General features: G+C 46.3%; 1 protein-coding gene across 1 annotated transcript; it reads right to left on the bottom strand.

The window, feature by feature from the left end:
• Positions 1-4,480: 4,480 nt before the first annotated feature.
• Positions 4,481-18,688, bottom strand: FAM222B (family with sequence similarity 222 member B). Its single transcript, XM_042026197.1, has 2 exons — positions 14,792-18,688; positions 4,481-8,711 (listed from the first exon to the last, which is right to left on the bottom strand). The coding sequence occupies exons 1-2, from the start codon at positions 14,871-14,873 to the stop codon at positions 7,147-7,149; spliced, it is 1,647 nt and encodes a 548-aa protein (XP_041882131.1). The 5' UTR covers positions 14,874-18,688; the 3' UTR covers positions 4,481-7,146.
• Between the last annotated feature and the right edge of the window lie 872 nt (positions 18,689-19,560).

The following is a 19,560-nucleotide window of genomic DNA, read 5'->3' on the forward strand; positions in this document are numbered from 1 at the left end:
AGTACCAGCCTGTACTGGTGCCCAGTTCCTGCCCGTACTGGTGCCCAATACGAGCCCACATCACTGCCCAATACCAGCCTGTGCTGGTGCCCAGTTCTAGCCTGTATTGGTGTTCAGTGGCATACTGGGCCACCAAACCGGTGTCTGATGCCAGCCCATTCCGGTGTCCAGCGTCAGCCTGTACTGGTGTCCACACTGGCACCCAGTGTCACCCCACACTCGTGCCAAGTGCCAGCCTTACACTGATTTCTGATGCCAGCCCCTAACGATGGACAGTTCTTGCCCATACTGGCGCCCAGTGTGCCCAGGATCAGCCTGTACTGGTGCCCAGTGCCAGCCCAAAGTGGCGACTATTGCCAGCCCATACTGGTGCCCAGTTACCAGCCCACTGTGGTGCCCAGTTTCAGCCTGTACTGGTACCCAGTACCACCCCTGTGTTAATGTCCAGTGCCAACCCATACTGGTGACCCGCGCTGGCCCATTCTGGTGCCCAGTTCCAGCCCATCCCTGTGCCCGGTTCCAGCCGGTCCCGGTGTCCCGTGTCCCCCGCCCGGTGCTCGGCTCGGTGGCGCCGCCGCGCGGGGACCGAGGGGAGGGGAAGCGGGGACATCGGGCAGACAAGGTGTTAATAGACATTTACAGCCTTATAATTTAAATTAATGAATGATAATTACAATAATTATCGTATAGAATTATTGCATTTTAAAAGTATTATCATTTCTATTAAATATACATTTTATTCTTACTTATGTTATGCTTTTTATTTTATCGTTAATATTTTTTTAATATATAATACTTTAAAAATATTTTAAAATTTTATATATTATATTTGTATTATTATATGAAAATGGAATACATCAATATAATGTAATTGCTTTATATAATATTTTAGTATTTTATATTACATAAATTTTACATTATAGAAATTTTATCTAGATATTTACATATATTTCATCTTTCATATTATACATTTAATTTAAATTTAGTAGCTGTTCATAAATTTCAAATTTTTAATTCTTATCTTTTATATTTTTATATTTATTGTGTATATTTTATTTATGTATTTTTATTTGTCTGTATATATATCTACATACCCCCCCATACACACACACATGGTACAGGGACAGCCCTGTCCCTCTGACCAGGCCACACACAGGGGGTTGGCAGCCCCTTGTTGCAAGCAGTTGCCTTAAAAGAAATCAAATCAAATCAAATCAAACCAAAATCCATATATAATTTATGAACTAAAATGGGAAGTGGTGCTGGAGGAAGCATCTCCTGGATGAGCCCAGGGAAGCCAAGGAGGGGTAAAAACAACCTTGGGAGCTTGGACTTGTCCCTGTCCCCACCTCAGGGACCAACTCCCAGCTCTGCTTTCCCCACTTGGGTTGATTTTTCCCCTTTTCCTGCCCCTTTCCAGCCATTTCTGCGGGATGTGCTGTTGGGTGCCGCTCTCCAGTGGCGCTGGCACCGCGCTCCAGCTCCATTTACCTGGGCACGTCTGGAAATGTCAGCCGGATCTTGGAGCACCTCTTAACCTTCAGCATTCCCCGGCAAAGCCTGGGCTGCAGAGCAGCAGCAGCAGCAGGAGATGCTCTTAATGCTCAGGGAGGAGAGGGAGACCAATCGATTTTTTGCTACTAAATTTAGCCTCAAATATCAAATTTAAAAATAAACTTCCTGGAAACTTGTTGGTTTGAGGGTTTCTTCTAAAGGTCTGTTCTGCCAGCTCACTCCCTGCTCCGCTGTCCCAACATCGCTGGGACACTGGAAGGAACTCCAGAAGATGCTCAAATCAGAGAGGAAAACCTTATTAAACACCCCAAAAATCCAGGGAGACCCCACCTGGAGGGCCCTTTGCCTGTGTAAGACCCCCACCACAGTGGAGATGCCCTAAATAACCCCCAAACCTTTTTAACCTCTTCGGGATTGTAGACAGGGAGGATTTTTGGCAAAACCATGTCACAGAGCCCTGATTTGTGCTGATTCTTGATGCTTCTTCTCCAAGACAATGAAACCAGACACTGGTAGTTGTACAGGGAGAAAAATGTGAGAAAAATTTGCTCTGCACATCTTTTATTAAAGACCCAGCTGGGCTCCTTCCCTCCCCTTTTGCCCCCGGACTGGGGTTGGAGGGCAGTGAAAGCTGCCAAGGTTTCACAGAAGTTTTTTGGTGCAATTTCACTCCACTGTCGGTGCATCTCTCAGGCGTGCAGCCACCCCAGCAGAATCAACAGCCTGTACCAAATTGCTTTGAAATTAACTTAAACTAAGCAGATAAAACACTCCAGTAATTTTATTGCAATTTGACTCTGCTGAACATTAAAGAGCATCCAAAAGGCACCTGTTGCTGGAGGGTGTCCAATGTGTGCTCCTCCAGGAGCTGACCAAAATCTGCCCCTTTCCTTTGGCTCCTCCACCCTCTGGACCCCCCAAACCCCACATGGAGCAGGACCTTTTTCAGCTCTGAGTTTTTGCAGCATCCCCAGCGCTGCTCCTCTCTGAACATCACGAGATGACGGAGCTGTTGGAGAACATCTGGGTGTTGCCTACCTTGGGTTAAAATCTTTGGAAGAAAAACCTGTTTGGCCCTAAAGGAGAAGTTTTAAAAGGTTGGATTTTACTCAAAGCCCTCAGTTTAGCTGTGGCTGCAGGTGATCCCTCTATGGAGGAGGCAGCAGCTGCTCACACCAAGTCCCTGCTGGATTGTTATCCACCAGATCCTCTCTGCAGGTCCAGCTGCAAAGATGATGAGAAAGTCTCCTGAAAACTCCTTGCAGAAGAGATTCTTCCTGTGGGGGGGATGGATGAAGAAACCAGATACCAAAGAAGCTTCGAGTCAAAGGAGAGGGGGATCCTGAAGCTCTGCTGGATGGAGCGCCGCTCTCGGAATTTCCGGATGCTGGAGAGGGATGCAGCAGTGCCTGTGGGCAAACAGCTCTTCCTGCCTAAGCTCAGCCAGGCTAACCTGCCTGGTTTCGCCCGAATTCCAGGAAAACCACGTGGGAACCAAATGTCCAGAGTATTTGGGGAACACTGGGAACAATAGGGAAGAGGGATTTTGATGCTCAGGTTTGCAGCGAGCGCAGGAGATGGGGTTTGGGTCAAGTTGTTCTGAGAGATGGAAGCAAAGATTAATGAGATGCACGATCCTGGGAGAGGGGAGGAAACCCTGCCAGGTCCCATCTTCCAGGTGACTGCAAATGTTACAAATTCCCTTTAAAATTTTGGCAGGACTCAAACCCCCTCTCCACTCCTCCTCCTCTTCCCCCTTTTTATCATTGTTTCAGCACCTTTCTGTCTGAAATTCTTTTTTTTTCCCCCCCAGACCTTCCTAATGCTCTTACTGGAGCAGGCAGCCAGGCTCTGCCTGATACATTCCTACCCCAGAAACCCATGGAGACCCTTCCCCAGATTCCCTTTGGGACAAGCACCCACTCTGTGGCTCCATGGCCACACAAGCCCTACACAATCACACTGCATAAAACCAGCAGAAGGGCAGGTCTCTGGCTTTTATTTTTCCTGCGGACAAAATAATAAAAAAATTCTAATTGGCACAGAAGCAGCAGCCTTTATCATCAGTCTTGGGGTTTAATGAAACACAGCAGCAATTCCCAGTTCTCTCCCCAGTGATCCCCAGCAAACAGCTCTGTTCGGTTTCCACGGGAGAGGCCAAGGCCCCCGGAGACATCTGACATGGAAAGCTTAAAGAAAATTCACAAGTGTCTTTTATAAAATGTTCACTTTGGGCTGTAACAAACTGGGCTTGTGGCTGAACAGCTTCAAAGCTTCTGCTCCAAACACGGGACACAGATTCCCTGTGGAAGGGTTCACACCATGTTTGTGTTTATCCTTCCCAGGATCTTCCTAATGTCCACCTCGAGATCCTGGTGTGGGAATGGGAATGGGGAGGGAAGGTGAGGAGCTCAGGAAACACCTGAGCTTTACTCATTCCTCAAGGAGCAGAGCAAGCACCCAGGATCCAGCAGGGAGCAGAGCCTTGTGCTGGAGCCAGAGGTGGGGAAGGCACTGACCCACGGACGGACAGATGGACAGAAAGGCAAGAGGAGCAGCCGTGTGAGCCCCAAAGGTCAGTGACCACCCACGAGGGGCTACTGGGAGGCCCCAGGGGGAGGGAGCATCCCCAGCCTTTTGGTTCCTCTTAATTCTGCACAGGGCAAAGAGAGAAAAACCACGGGGGTTTTTTCCATGTTTCCAGGAGAGCAGGGCACAGTTCCTACCACACAGAGCCTCTGCTCCTCCCTTCCTCACTCTGGTGACAGTGCCACGGCCAGACCCCCACCCTGGGCACCTACACCACATATCCAACCTTTGCTCCCAACATTCCACCTGGGAATGAGGCAGGACAGCGTTTCTCTTTAGGGATGAGCAGGGAAGGATGGAGATCCCATCACAACAGGGCTGCTGCAGAGGTGAAAAGGGTCGGTTCAAAGAAAAATCTCACTCCCAGACCAAAAGGAAAGGTTTCAGTATATTTTAATAGTAAAATGATTCTTATTTTTTCAAGCAATGTCCCACCTGGATGAGTCTCAGCAGGATTTTTGCTTCCCGGTCCTGCTGTACCGGGGCAAAGCCTCGGAGGTCGTGGCTGTACCTGTGCAGAACAGTTCCCAAAAACTCACAGCGTGCTGCCAACACCACCAAAACACCTCCCAGGCAACCACCGCCACGGCACAGGACTCTGCTCAGGCTCTCGGGAGAAGAGCAGGAGTTAAAAATCAGCTTTTAATAACAGTCTGGGTTAAGATTTGGAGCAGGCTACAGAACAGAGGAGAGGCCAAGGTTTTATTTAGTAAAAAGGTACGGACTCAGGTAGCAGAACACCTTACAGTGACTGACTGGGCAGGGAGGGGTGAGGTCAGAGCACAGCCCTCGCTGGGGTTGGGTTTGGGACGTGGAGGACGACGGGGTGACTGTAGGAGAAGCAGCTTCAGACTCGAACTCTGGCTCCAAGAGAATGGATTCAGAAAAATATTGCATGAAAAGCCTCAGGATTTTCGTTCTTTCATAGATGTATATTTACCAGTTTTCACAAAGACTGCAGGAATACGATTATAAACAATAAATTAGGACTTCATGTTGCTATCATTTGGCATAACACAATCAGGCAATTTTTCCTTTTTTAAATATAAGGCAACACAAGCCAACACATAATTTAATCCGTCTTTAGTCAAATTGCTTAACTTTGCTAAGGAGTTACCACTAAAGAACGGGTTATAGTACACTTAAAAGAATTTAAATAATGACATGATATAAGTGTACTAACTTACGCAAGGAGTCAGAAACGTACTCTGCTAAGCTTTGAAACCTAAATATTTGTTACAGCCCAGGACTACACGTTCTAAATTAAAAAAATACAAATAAATGTTTTCTAATTTTCCCATTTACGAAAAACGTTTAAGAATCTCTAGCCAACTATGACGTCACTTCAAAACTTGTTTTTTTTTAACTTTTTTTTTTTTTTTTTAATTTTGTATGATGTCTTTTAAGATTTTTAAACCATGCTCATTAAGGAAAGTTCAAGGAGCAAATACTTAAGGCTTTGTTTTTCCAAGGGCTGTGAGGGAGGCCAGTGGATGGCAGAGGCCAGTGGGTTCACCCATACACAATGCTACTCAAACCCACACTACCAGGCGACATTCATACAGAAATATTACACTTAAAAGTTACAGTGTAGAGCAATATTTTTTAGCCAGTGTACATAGAAAGAATCAATGCATTTATTTTTTAAAATTTTTTCTTCTTCTTCTTCTTTTTTTTTTAGGTTTTTTTTCTTTTTTTAATTTCCAAACTTGATTGTGATCATTATGTTCAAGTATTAGTCTCGTTAACAGAGATGAGGAATTTTCTACTTACAACAGATTCGGCTGTTAGAAAGGAAAGGGATGTTTTGGTACACTGAGGAGAACACGATGCTGAGGTTAGCCAGTAGTTAGTGTCCTACAGTCACTGACTCAACTGCTGGAAGTGACGTGGGGAAGGAACAGAAGGAGTTAGGCACCGAGACCCTGGGAAAAAGGGATGTTGTAAATAGCTTTGCTAATTCCCAGGGAGAAGAATTGCTCCATTAAATCCGCTGGGGGGTTTTGATGGAGAGGAACAGGGGACTGTCAATCCCACAGTGGCTTGTGAGAGGAGCTTTGATTCAGACCAACCACCTCCCATCCCACAGCGGGACCGCGCTCGCTGCACCGGGGATGGGCTGAGCTACACCTCCTCACCCTGACAGTAATTCCAGCTACCAGAGAAGTGGCTGAACCCTTTTTGGAGTTGTCAGTGGGTCTGGATTCCCTTCACATGAGGCTGGCCAGACTCCTAGCAGCGAGGGGTTCAGACAACGTGAGCTTTGAGGCTGGTGGAAGGGCAGTGGGGAGGGGGAACACGATGAAAGGCAGCTCCCTGTGGCTGCCTTCGTCCCAAACCTGCCGTTCCCCTCCTCCATACCCTGTCCAGAAAACAAAGCGTCAGAAAAACCTGCCAGAGACTTTTGACTTTGGACAAAGTCTAAATGATAAACGTGGGCAAGAAACAGCTGAAAAGCTTCTCCCTCCATTAAAGCCTAAATACATACCCCTAGCTGGCTCTTTTCAAACGTAGGCTCTTTTTCAATTACACAGGCCTCTAGACAGTGCAAATGGTCAATGTTTAATGCATTAATGAAATGGGCTTTCGAGTTGAAAATAAGCCCTACTCCCTGACAAAATTCTGTTGCTCTTAATCTTGTGAGGAAATTGAGATGGAAATGGAAGCAGCTACGCTACCTCGCTCTCGCCGGAGCTGGAGAACAGATGCGGTTGCGAAACCCTGCAGCAACTCAACCTCAGTCCAGCGAGGAGCTGCTCAGCAGAAGGCAAAGAAAAGCTGCACAAAGGGGAACTCTGCAGTGAGGAAACAGCTGTGGCGTGAAGTAGTGTAATGAAATTCTTTGACACAAAAGGCATGTTAAATATTTGATGCATAAAGGAGAGAGATAACATGTAAGCAAAGCTCTTTAAATATACAGTATGTCTTCTTCCAATGGGTACTATAATGATCACACAAGTTTGCAAGTTAAAAACGCCTTGCTTATTAATTAAAATTAAGACTAAAACCTATAATTTTTTTGTCTGTGAAAGTGACTGCAGCCTATCTATACCCTGGGTGTTGAATATGAAGATTTCGACTATCGGTTGGTTCAGGTGCTCGGTTCATGGGAGGCCGATGGACTTTTCCCAGCACGGCCATGCTCTGGTCTCGGAAGCAGGACTGCTGGAAGTCCCCACTTAGGTAATCCATGGTCTGCATCACATTATTCTGGCTGGATGGGCCAGCTCCAGCTCTGAAATGAGTTCCTCCTGCACAATCCAGCGGCACTCCCGCTGGCTGTCCCCCGTGGAAAGGCATGGCGAGGTCCTGGGACCCAGAGCTGTCACTGTTGGGCGTGGGCAGAATGTTATTCCAGAGGGGCTGGAAATAGTGCCCATTGGTATATGGCAAAGGTCCCTGCAACCCGTTCACAGGCGGAGAAGGTGTAGGCTTCTCGATGGGGGGCTTCAAGCTGAAGGACTGGCCCATGCACAGTTCTTGAGGGTAGTTGGAAGTTTTGCTAGGGAAACTCTGCCCTGCAATCTCTCTCTGAGGGTGCTTCCCTGCGAGTCCAGCAGGCCCAGCAGCATCCCCACACATTTGCTGCAGATGTGCAAGCTGGTGCTGGTTCCACGCAACCGATTTGATTTCGTTCTGGTAGGCGGGTGGCACCCTGTTAATATTGACCATGGGCACATTAACAGAGGCAGGAGGAATAGCAGCAGCAGCATGGTCGACAGGGTTTACTACACAGGAAGGCATGGGTGTAGGGACATTGTGAGTAGATACCCTGGTACTTGCATTGATAAGCAGGTTGCGACTTATAGGGCTGGGGTTTGCAATCTGTCCCTCACACACTGAGGTAGTGCTAATGCCAGCTCTGGCCTGGCAGAACTGGTTAATCTGGTGCACAATGCTGCTCAGGTCCGGTGGCTGGTTCTGCTGCAGGGTGGCAGCCATAGAAAGGGGAATGGTTGAGGTAGACACGGTCACATTCGGCGGCGCGTCTGCATCCGGCATCTTTCTGCCTCCATGTAAACCCGGCTGCAGCAGCGGGTTCGGGGGGTGCTGCAGGGTCTGGTGTGCCATGGTCTGAGGGTGCTGCAAGCCCTGCGGCTGCTGCATGTTCTGCGGGTGCGGCAGCGCCTGCGGGATCCCCTGAGGGTGCGGTAAGCTGGGTGGCTGTGGAATACCCTGAGGGTGCTGCGGGATGCTCTGGGGGTGCGGCAAAGTCTGTGCATGCTGGAGAGCCTGCTGGCGAGCGAGCGCCTGGGGGTGGGATAAAGTGCTTGGTGCAACGTACGGCGTGGAGGGGGGGTTCATCATTGCCTCCGGCAGCAGGCGCGCCCGCGTCCCGTCAAAGTCCTTGATGATTCCTTTCGCTGGGGATTTGACTATGGCCAGCAGGCCCGTTTTCGTGGTGGCCTGAGATGGGTAGGGGCTGTACCTCTGGCCCGAAGTATCGAGTCCGTTCACAGTACGGCGTATGTGTTTCCTCTGGGGAACCTTGACGCTGTTTGGAAAGATTTTTATAGTCAGTGGATTGTTGGCGACCTTCTTAGCATAAGCATCCAATTCTGCTGGGGTAGGATACTGTGCAGATCTCATTTTCTGTGTAGTGTCCCCTGCGGAGAAAGGAAATTTCGTCAGTTCTGGTAAGCAAGGGATCAACCCCAGGGCAAGACAGTCACACAACAAGGGCAGAAAACCTCCAAGGAATCGAGAGGCAAGAAGACTTCATCCTGCCAGACCAGCGGGTCACGTGGCAGGTACCTCATTCCCTTTATTACCTGGTGACCAACACAAGCCCCAGATCAGCTTAAGGCAAGACGTGAACAAAACCCCGTTCTCATCACAGTATGTTTGCAGTTGGACAAAAATAGGGAAGGTGTTATAATCATCAGATTGTCTCCAGCTGAAATATTCCTCCCAGCCTGCAGTGGTGGGCTGGTTTTTATTCTCTTAATTTAAGCTGCCTCAAGCCATAGCTCTTCAAGCCACTCTTGGTATTTTTACCATGGAACTCAAAATTGGAAAGTTATGAATTAAACATGAAGCCCCTGTAATCCTGAAGTGGGAACCACACTGTGGTGGGCTGACCCTGGCTGGGCACCAGCTGCCCCCAAACCTGCTCTGTCACTCCCTTCCTCAGCTGAGCAGGGAAGAAGAAACACAGGGTCAGAAAAAGGAAGGGAAGATACCACTCACCAACTGCTCTCATGGGCAAAACAGACTTGGGGAAATTAAGTTTAATTTATTACCAATCCAATTGGAGTAGGGTAATAAGAAATAAAACCAAATCTTAAAACCCCTTCCTTCCACCCCTCCCTTCTTCCCGGGCTCAACTTCACTCCTGACTTTCTCCCCCTCCACAGCACAGGGAGATGGACACAGCTGCCTCACCATGGTCTTCCCCATGGGCTGCATGGGAATCCCTGCCCTGGTGCCTGCAGCACCTTCTCCCCCTCCTCAGCAGTGCCCTGAGGGGCTGTGCAGAGCTGCTCCTCTCACATATTCTCACTCCTCTCTCCAGCTGCAGCTGTGCAGGTTTTCCCCCCTTCTTAAATCTGTTATTCCAGCAGCGTGTCCATCCTGGGGCCAGCTGGCACTGGCTCCATCAGACATGGGGGAAGTTTCTAAGCAGCTTCTGCATGCCCCCCCTACCAAACCCTTGCCCTGCAAAACCAATATACATCAAAGCTTCAGCTCAAGCCTCCATTTACACCCCACTCCTTTCCTAGCTGCTGACATCTGAAAGCACTTGGAGTGTCTTTCTGTCCATTAGGAAGCTCTTGTCAGCCCAAGCTCAGCAAATGGAAGGAGGCTGATTATTTTATGGCCTGCAATTATTTCTTCAGCTGACTTTTCAGGGTGGCCATCTTGCTAAGGACACCATCCCCACATCACGTGGCAAAACGATGTGATTCTCTCACAAGATTAAAAACATGCTACTCCCCAGATATAGGCAAAAGGTTTCTGCAGACAGAGGTGTGGTTTCACTTCCTCTGATTTACCAGATACCTACCTGGCTCACAAGCTCTGACTGCTTCTGCAAAGAACTCCAGAAATCTAGCGAAATGCTTATGTGTCTCTTGCCATAACCATATTCCAAGCAGAGAGTTGGGTTGTTTCCCACCACAGCTCTGCTGCCGAACTCCTATGGGATTCCTGCTGATTTTATAATCTTCAAATAATGGCTAGCAGCTTTGACAATCCAATTTAGCTTTTGCTTGATTTCCTCCCCCCGCCTCACCTTGCAAACAGTTCACTGGAAAAAAATGCCCATCCTTTTTCCTAAAATTGTCAGCATCCCTGTGCTATCTGCTGCTGAGCCACCCAAGAACACCCAGCCTCATATCTGGCCCTCTGACCCAAGGAAATTTAATGCTCCAGCGAAGAGCTCGCTGCTCCCAGGCAAACAGCCCTTCCTCTTGAAAAGCCACCTCTGATTCTTTTAAGCAAATTGCCTCCAAAAGATGAGTACCAGCCACTTCTCTCTTTGCATCCTGCAGCTTCCCGTTGTCACAGGTGAGGAAGAGCAGCTCTGCTCTAAGAGCTCTCACTTTCAGAAAGGAAGGGTCAGAAAATGGAAAACAGGATGGATACTAAAAAGAAAGGTTAATTACAGAAGTATCAAAAATATCTTTTGTGAAATAAGAAGCCTTACGAGCAGTTTGTCTTACATGTCCAGCACAGCTCGTACCACGGCGCCGGTTATACTTGTACTCCCTGTGCTGTCCAGACACTGGCACATATCATCCCTTTCTCTTAATCAAAGGAAATATTAACCCAAACATCCTCTCTGTGCACATCTCTGTACCTGTCTCTGCAGGCAGGTGGTTTATAGCTGCCCTTTTGAGCGAGCTACTGTGCTCCTAACAGAGAGGAGAGCCTCCGAATGGCATTTGCCAGTGTTACTCTGCCTCAAAAGCCAAGGCCTTCATGAACTCCCAACCTTTATTTTTAGCATTGCCCATGCTCATTAAGGTCTGTTTCTTCCCCAAGACATGACCCTGGCAACCCCCCATGAACCAGAGAAGAACCAAAGGACAAAGGAGCCCATACCTGTCTGTGTTATGGTTTATGTTATGCTTGCAGACACTGTCACATTCTATTTTCAGATGAAAAAGTAAGTAGATACTTTAAGACACCTTTGCCATGAAAGTTTCCCAGCCTGGTTTACATTTCTATAGGCAAATCAGAGAATTAGGTGGTAAATACAAACACTAAACAAATACACTGAATATTCTCTTTTCCAATCATCTGATCTTCTGTTACACAGAATTTTCAGGAAGCAGCTAAAAGATGGATGTTTGAACAGGCTGCAACCATCAGACACGCCTCTAATCCCAAACCTGGAAGAACTCTTTCCTCTAATGAGAAAAAATAACCCCTCAGCTCAACTTTAATAACACCCCAGCATCAAGTTTGGCATCCTATTGAAGGCAAACCATCTTTTAAACCACGTGGATGGGATCTTCTGAACTCAACCACCATTCCAAACAGCACCTGATTTATGTACAGGTGAGATGATGTTCCTTTTACTACAGGCTAACTCAGCCACGTTACTCAGGCTTGAAGGTGATGATTTCTGAGTGCCCCAATGTGCTTTGCTAGTAGTTCCATAGGCAAGACTCCATGACTGTAATAATTAAGGCAGTAAAATAATAGCAGAAAGGCGTTACGGGGTGAGCGAGAGTCTGACTATCCCATACAAATATCCTACAAACCAACAAAGAACAATTAGTTCTGGTAACTAAGTGAATGGAAAACCTGCTAGAACAGTCTGAAAGAAAATGCTGGTATTGGAATATCATCATCTGTGTGCAAGAGCAAGAATTCCAGATCAGGCCATAATAAAACGATGAGGCAACGGCAAAGGAAGAAGCTTCATTAAGAAAACAATGAGATGAGCTCCAGGAAGCTCCCTAATGGTGAATGCAAGGCAGAATACTTTTATTGAAAAGTAATTATTTCATGTTGATTATAAAGCAAAGCTGTGCATATGAGCAATCACCCCAATAAATTGGTGAGCTGCAAGTTCACAACTCCTGCTAATCCCGTGGCAACTGAGTCCTCTGGTCACACTCCTGGTCTCACCACTGGAGCTATTTTTGTCATGGAATGAGACACATTTCCCTGCCTCACCTCAGCACTAATGGAACATCTTTTAAATGCATTTCACATTAAGACTTTAAAACCCACTGCTTTTAAAAGCTGCCTATGGTTAAATTTTCATTATCATTAAACAAAACACAAACAGGCCTTCAGGAGTGCCACCCTAATAAGAGCTCCTGCACTGGGACAAGCCAGAACCAGCTGTGTCCATCTTCTGCATAAAAACCACCATTTCAACAGTTTCTCTAAAGGCTTTACAGATAGAGCCCTCCCAAAAAGACTCAGTTTAGCTGATGAACCCCTGTTCAGTCCAATCTCCTCTTCTCTGATGTCCCCCCTGCAACAAAATACTTCCTAAGAAGCACCTTTCACTTGATTTTGCACCATTGTCACAAAAAAATGACCCTTTTTTCCTCCAGAAGGTCTGGCACTACTGCAGCTGCAGACACAGCCTGAAAAATCTTGCCTCAAATATGCCAATTGACCAGTCAGGTTTATACTGGAGTCACTGGGAGGAAGGAGAGAACATCGGAGTCAGTGAGAAATCCCCTGTTTGGAAAAGGATGAATTACAGGGTTAGTCTGAACTCAGGCTGGAATCCAGCAAAAAATACTGAAATTGGAAGTCCTGTAGTCATCAGTTTCTAAAGGAAAAAATATGTGCATATTAATCTACCAAACTCCTACTGTACAGACCACTTGTAAGAACAAGCCCCTTATTAGAGAGTGAATATAGGAAAAAAAAGGTAATTGAGCCAATGGGGATTTTTAAGCACTGATAACAAGTCTGATCCAGAAAACTACACTTAAAAATTATTAATACAAACACTCTAAATCTGAAGAAAGGCAATCCTGTGGAGTTCTGTGCCTTTTAGAAAAGCAACAGCACTATTATTACAGCCTGCTTCCACCCCCCATCGAAAGTCACAAGTCACTGTTCATTAAGAAATGCTCATTAACTCAGCTCTGCCCTGGCCAGGGGCTGGGCTACTCATGCATCTCCAGCACGAGAGAAATGCACCAATTAATCATGCCTACATCTGCAGTGGGGCTGAGCGAGGTCTGTACCAGCAGCCTCATCTTCCATATAAATCAGAACAAACCCAACAGCTGAGCATTACCACTGCCAGCCCGTGCCTGCCAGCTACTTTATGTCCTAAATTCTTTGAAATGCAGTTCCCAAAGCTCTTCACGGAGCAGGACACAGCAATGCTTTCAGCACATGGATCAGCAGATCTCCAAGAAACAGCATCAGGTACCATCAGGTGAGGAAAACTGCCCAACATACCAGCATGTTACCTTGTAAAGCTGTAATTAGCAAATACCTGATTTATGCACAGCTGCCCTCACATGAACCTCAACATTTTGCTTTCAGAACTAAGCTCTGCCAAAGAAACCTCACGCAATGCAGGGACCTGGGCACGTCCTCACCCCACAGGCTGTCAGCAGTGCTCACACTGGAAATGGGAAAGAGAAAGGAGGGGATGCCCAGTTTGATGCCATCACCAGTCCTTTGGTGAGTGAAGAGTTTTATTGTTGCTGAGTGTCATTACAATTAACCAAGCCCATGGAGTCAGCAGAAATGCTGTGGGGGAGCTCAGGTGTGTATGTGAACTGTGCCAGTCACTTCTGGCAGGACCAGGACCCTGAGCACGTCACCTTTAACTGCAAAAGTACCTTCCCTATTTATTTTCTGCAGCATCACAAGCCTCACTATATGAACAATTTAGCTACAAGTGGACTGTAAATCACTTGGGTTTAAAAAGCAACGAGTGCACCAGCAAACTGAGATCTCCCAGTGCACATTTCAAACACAAGGGACAGGTCACAGCCCTAAGAACCAAGTACACAGACACCTTGGCATTTCTGAAATTTCAGCTGAACAATCAATGTGCTACTTCAGTGATAAAGAGGAGAGACAGAGTAAGAGTTAAAAAAATCTCTAGTCAGTAAACTTACATTCCCAAGCACAAGTTGTTCTTAAAAATACCAGTGCAAAAAAAAATGACTGAAGTTATCAAAGAAGAATTATCAGAGCACTCTGCAGACATATTTTCAGAGGCACCAAAGAGACATCAGAAAGAAGACGGAAACTTTGAACTTTAGTAATTTGGGCTAGCTCACTAATATTTGCAGTATAAGCCCCAGGTATATAGAGCAAGAGCTGCTGACCTCAAAAGGTTTGCATTAGACTGATCCAAGTTTTACTGGTGTCTACGAGTAATTGCAGGAAGGGAAGTGAAAAAGACTGAGGAAAAAGTTGTGCTGAGAATCAAATCAGCTGGCACACTTTTAGTACAAAACCTTTTCAGCAGAGAGACACGAATCTCACAGGAACCTCACTTGCTGCATCCTGCTGTGGTTAAAATTAACCTTTGCAGAGCCAGGAACAGAGGAGAGCTTGCTGCACACACGTGAACCTCCACAGCCATTTCTTAGAGCCATTACTGACAGATGCCTTGAAGGCGTAACAAAAGAAAGACTCTACATTAAACAGTTTTCCCACTGTATCCTGAATGTTTATGTCACAGCGGTACCAGAGCCAGATTTAACAGTTAACCACATCCTGCAGACAAAACATCACTCACATTTCTGAAGTCCAGTGTTCATCTGCGTGTAAGAAAGAAGCTGAAAGGAGAGGTCGCCTGGTCCTGGCAGACAGGCCAGCATGGCAGACAGGCACTAACACAACATGGGGCATTCACTCCTCTGCACACTGCAACAACAGAGAGACAATTCAAAGTTATAACACAAGGAGGAACAGAGAAAAGAAAGCGGCAAAGAGCCATCCCTGGGTGAAGGCCTGACCAAGCACAGATGCACAACCGCTGCTCCAGTCCTGACTGCATCTCCTAACGGCAACGGAAATACTTCAAGAACTGGGTCATCTGCAGGGTTAAAACCAAAATAGCTGCCTCGCTCTCCTCTGCTGCTTCACACACAGAGAATAATCCATAACTCTGTCCTCACATTTCAAAGGTGGTTGTCACGAATGGTAAAGAAACCACCATCACTCATTTCACTAGGTTGAAACGCACTGGTATCCGCCAAGGCAACTTCTCTGGAGAAACCCTGTCAACTGCTCTTTTGCATTTAACAGAAAGGCATGGCATGCATAAATTGAAGGCAAAGTATGCAGCACTCTGCCTTGTGGCAAGATTAAGCTGCATGCTACAGCTTGTAATTTCTGTGGTCCATTAGGCTGAAAGATGAATGGCTACAACTTCCTTAATTTCAGCAGAGACTCACTAACCCGAGCTGCTCTGGGGCAGACAACAGCAAGATGTGCACAAAGGGGCTGCAGAGGTGCCACCATCCTCTTCTGTTTGGTCCAGCATTTTGGAAATCAAATCTTGAAATGGAGCACTAAAGCTCTTTGTATTTCAACACTACACAACTCCCCTCAAATCCCACACCACTGCTGTGCAAAGAGGGATCCCAGCAACAAGGCTAACTGGGGCTCAAAGTGTCCAATGTTACTAGAACTATAGAGATTTAAGTTGGAACAAGATCTCTAGAGGCCATCTGGTCCAAGCCCCTGCTCGAATCCTCCTAGCTGCAGCACTTTAGAAAGTTCTGGGAAACAAGGTGACAGAACCAAGCTGGAGAAATCAGTCGATTTTTTCTCCTTGTCCAGATGTCCACAAGCATCAGTGCTGCTATACAGAGCAAAACACCTAGGAAGCAGCTAGAAAGGCTTTGGGACTTGTTTATGACCTCCAAAACATGGGAAGAATTGAAGGATTCAAGACTTGTAAGCTGATTTAGTTTCAGTCATTGTTTCACAAACCCCAATTAAAACAAGTGGGGAGGCATTCAAAGATCAAAAGGGTGGGAAGGAGAAAGCTCGAGCCCAGACATGAGAAGCCACATCCGCCAAAGCCTCTCAGAGGCCACTTCTGAAAAGAATCTCACTGCTGAGACGGCACAAACAATGCGATGACAGCGATGTGACACCGTCAGCACCGCCACCTTCATGCTCCAGAAACCTCCAACAGCAGATTTCTGCAGAGACCTTTGGAAGACTTGAATGTGAAACCTCACCTCAGACCACCAGCACGGGTCAGACTGCCCAGAGAACACTGGCACCAACGGAGTGAACAGCGTGGACTCGAAGCTTTCCTGCAGCACAGCAATTACTCACTGTGTACAGTTCATTAGCTCCATGTTTATGCATCTCCTCAGCTCAACACGCAAAGGTTGATTAAACCAACGGCCAAGAAATCTCATACAAATATTAATTTATGAGAGCTTCCGCATCTTCACTGAGCGAGTGCTCTCCAAAGCTGACCGAGTGTGGCTGAGTGAGCCTGCTGCGTGCCACTGTGACTAACAAAAATAGTTTTGGGCATTGAATGTCAGCCTGACAACTGCAGGCTGTTGCCCATTCACCCCTCCCACGCAGAGTAACACGGACCTGGTGCCGTGAGAAACACACAGAGCACCTCACCAAGGTGCAGGCCTGACAGCACAACCACCAACAGAGCACGTTTGTATCATTCTCCATTTCATTCCTAGGAGACAGCAGCAACCAGCATTGCTAGAAGTCCAAGATATGTAAAAACTTGTAAAATAAACCTAAACCTGGATTCTCTTCTCATTCTCTGAAGGAGATGGAACTCTCAGAGTCTTTGAGAAATGATGACTGAAGACCTGTCACATCCACAACATCAAGGAATTGCCTGAGAGCTAAAAAGTTGCTCGACCTTTATAGATGAGATTCAGTTGTGACTGTGGGTACACAGCATTCAGTGAAACTTTGCAAACAGCCCGTGGGCAGCAGTTCCTTGTCCCAAATCATGCCCAGCAAGACCAAAAAGACAAAACAAGAATCCAGCTCCTTTTAATCAGAAGAAAAAAAACACTGTGAGTTGTCAGAGCTTTACCTGAGTAAGCAACAGAAACACACACAGTCAGCAAGAAAAAAATAATAATTGTATTTTCCTTTTTCCCTCATTTCATCAACTTCAGAAGGCTGGCACAAACAAGACCTATTTCTCAGTGAAAAGCAGACAAACAAAATTAAGAGCCTTCACTGTAGACAGAAAAACAGATCACGCTATTCCCATATTCACCTGAGCATCCACCTTTTACTCCAATAACGTTTGACGCCAGCCCAGGATTCACTTCCCGTCCCTGCAGGCCCGAAGGAGGTCGGTGTCTAAAACAGTATTTAATTGATGGCAAGTTTGTGTGCAGCCCTGAAAGAGCACAGCTGTGCTCTGACTGAGGGAGCAGCATTTCTGGCAGCAAGACGCTGGGAGGGTTTGCTCACCTGCTCCATCATTAACGCTCATTAGAGCCTGAACTGTGACGCTCTCAGAAAGCCTCTTGCTGAAGTGCCCCAGCGAGGTGCACACAGCAATGAACAGGATAATGGCACATTAGGAGAGAGAACAAGTGATTAGGAGTGGTCACAGCATTCACCTTGGAATAGCCAGGCTCCTGCTACATGACAGCAGTGCTTCCTTGAAGGTCAAAACATGTATTTACAGAAGCTTTAGCTCCAATATGGAGAGCAATGTTTCAGAGAGAGCTATAAAGGCAAGTTGTTCCCGCAGGCAGATAATTGTTTTAGGTAATGCCAAAGGTTCATAAAAGACTGGGGTGGCAACAATAATTTTAAAGGAAATACTGGACTTACAAAAATAATTTGAAGTGGAAGCCTAAAATCACTCTTTTAGCTTGATTTACAGTAACCAAATTGATGACATCTAGGTCACTGCTGAGCACTAGAAAAAGAAATTCAGACTTGTATAGAAGTGCTGACCATAACTCCACTGCTGAATTTTTTATTATAATTAAAATCCTGCTTCAGTTTTTATTCTCTATGAAATCAATACAGGTTTTCAAAATCGAGATCTCAGTATTTGAAAACAAGAGCATTTGAAATACCTTGACAAACACCCCATTCATTTTTTCTAGTTAGAAATTAATTAATATTTATTCCCTTTGAGATACTCAGCATCTGACTACTACTTTCTGACCTGACTCCTCCTCAGCATGAGCTGGCATGGACAACTCCAATTCATCACCAGCTAAAATGAACTGACTTTGAGGTGAGCACTACTGGCTGTGTCAGGAGTGGCAGCTGGGCCCATCAGCCCCTCCTGCTCGGGTTTATTCCTTCTAATTAGTCCAGAGCAGGAGATAAAACTGAACTTGGCACATCAGGACTTCTCACCAGCAGTTTTGGCTCTACGCTGGCAACTGGTGTGGGCACCAGCACCTGCAAAGCTCCAGCCCCTCCAAGGATGGATGGTGTGCTACTGGAGGAACTGGAATGGAGAGGCTTTTGTACTGTACCAGGGTCAGTAACACTGTCATCTAAACCAGTCAGCTGCAAACTGGAGAGTGATCTGACCAGTAGGCTGTGGCACCCAGCCATGGAGGGCTGTGAACCGTGGAAACCCGAGTTTTTAAATTGCATTTTAAACAGATTCTGTACACTGCCAAACGCAGCACAACGAACTCTGTCTTGAAAAAATATATACAAAAAAAGATAAAGCATTTTTCTAGAGGAAAACAATCATTAGATTGGAATAAATAAATAAATACTCCTTTTTGAAGTGATTTTAATCTAATCTGGCTGCGGGATATAATCTTAACAGCACACGTACTGCAGGATGCTCCAGGAAATAGCAGGTTTAGACATGTGAACAGATTTCTTTCTCTCCTAAGATTTATTAATAATTAAATCAAAGCATGTTAAGCTTAAGAGGGATTTGCAGTGCTTGGGATTTGGGGGGTTATTGGCACATCCTCACGACTATTACGTTCAGCCTTACCTGCACATCAGGATGTTTTTTGGTCCAGGCAGCAGAGTGTCCCCTATCACCACAAGGCTCACCAGGATGGAAGAACTCGCATCCACCCACTGCCCAGGGACGCCTCTGGAGAGCTAGGAATCAGTTCCAGTAGCACTTAGCACAATACTGCCTTTCTTGACTTAAAAATGTATGATTTTCTGAATTATATTCAACATTTAATATTTATTGCCTCTGTGCTTCTCAGACCAGGGGGTACTTTCACAACCTAGAGTAAAACCTAGGTGTAAAGCAACTACTGGGGAATTTCTAACACTCTAACACAGCTTTATCATCACATAAATGGACCACATATACAGTTATTGCCAAGTTTTTAGATACATCATCCTCTGAAGCTCCCAAGAGGCCTTACAGGGTGAGAACACAAAGGAAACAACTCCCCACAAACCACCCCTGGCCAGTGAAACATGGGAAACTGAGCTGGTTTAGAGGAAAGCAAGCTGGTGAAGTCTAAAGTTAGGTTCCTGAAAGTAAACACGCATGTTTGAAATTCCACGATTAACTGCGCGCTCATTCACAAACCCCGAGGC

The sequence above is a fragment of the Corvus kubaryi genome, unplaced genomic scaffold (assembly GCF_017639235.1).
Source record: "Corvus kubaryi isolate FWS band 111438036 unplaced genomic scaffold, C.kubaryi_AGA036_p1.0 37284, whole genome shotgun sequence".
Lineage (NCBI taxonomy): Eukaryota > Metazoa > Chordata > Aves > Passeriformes > Corvidae > Corvus > Corvus kubaryi.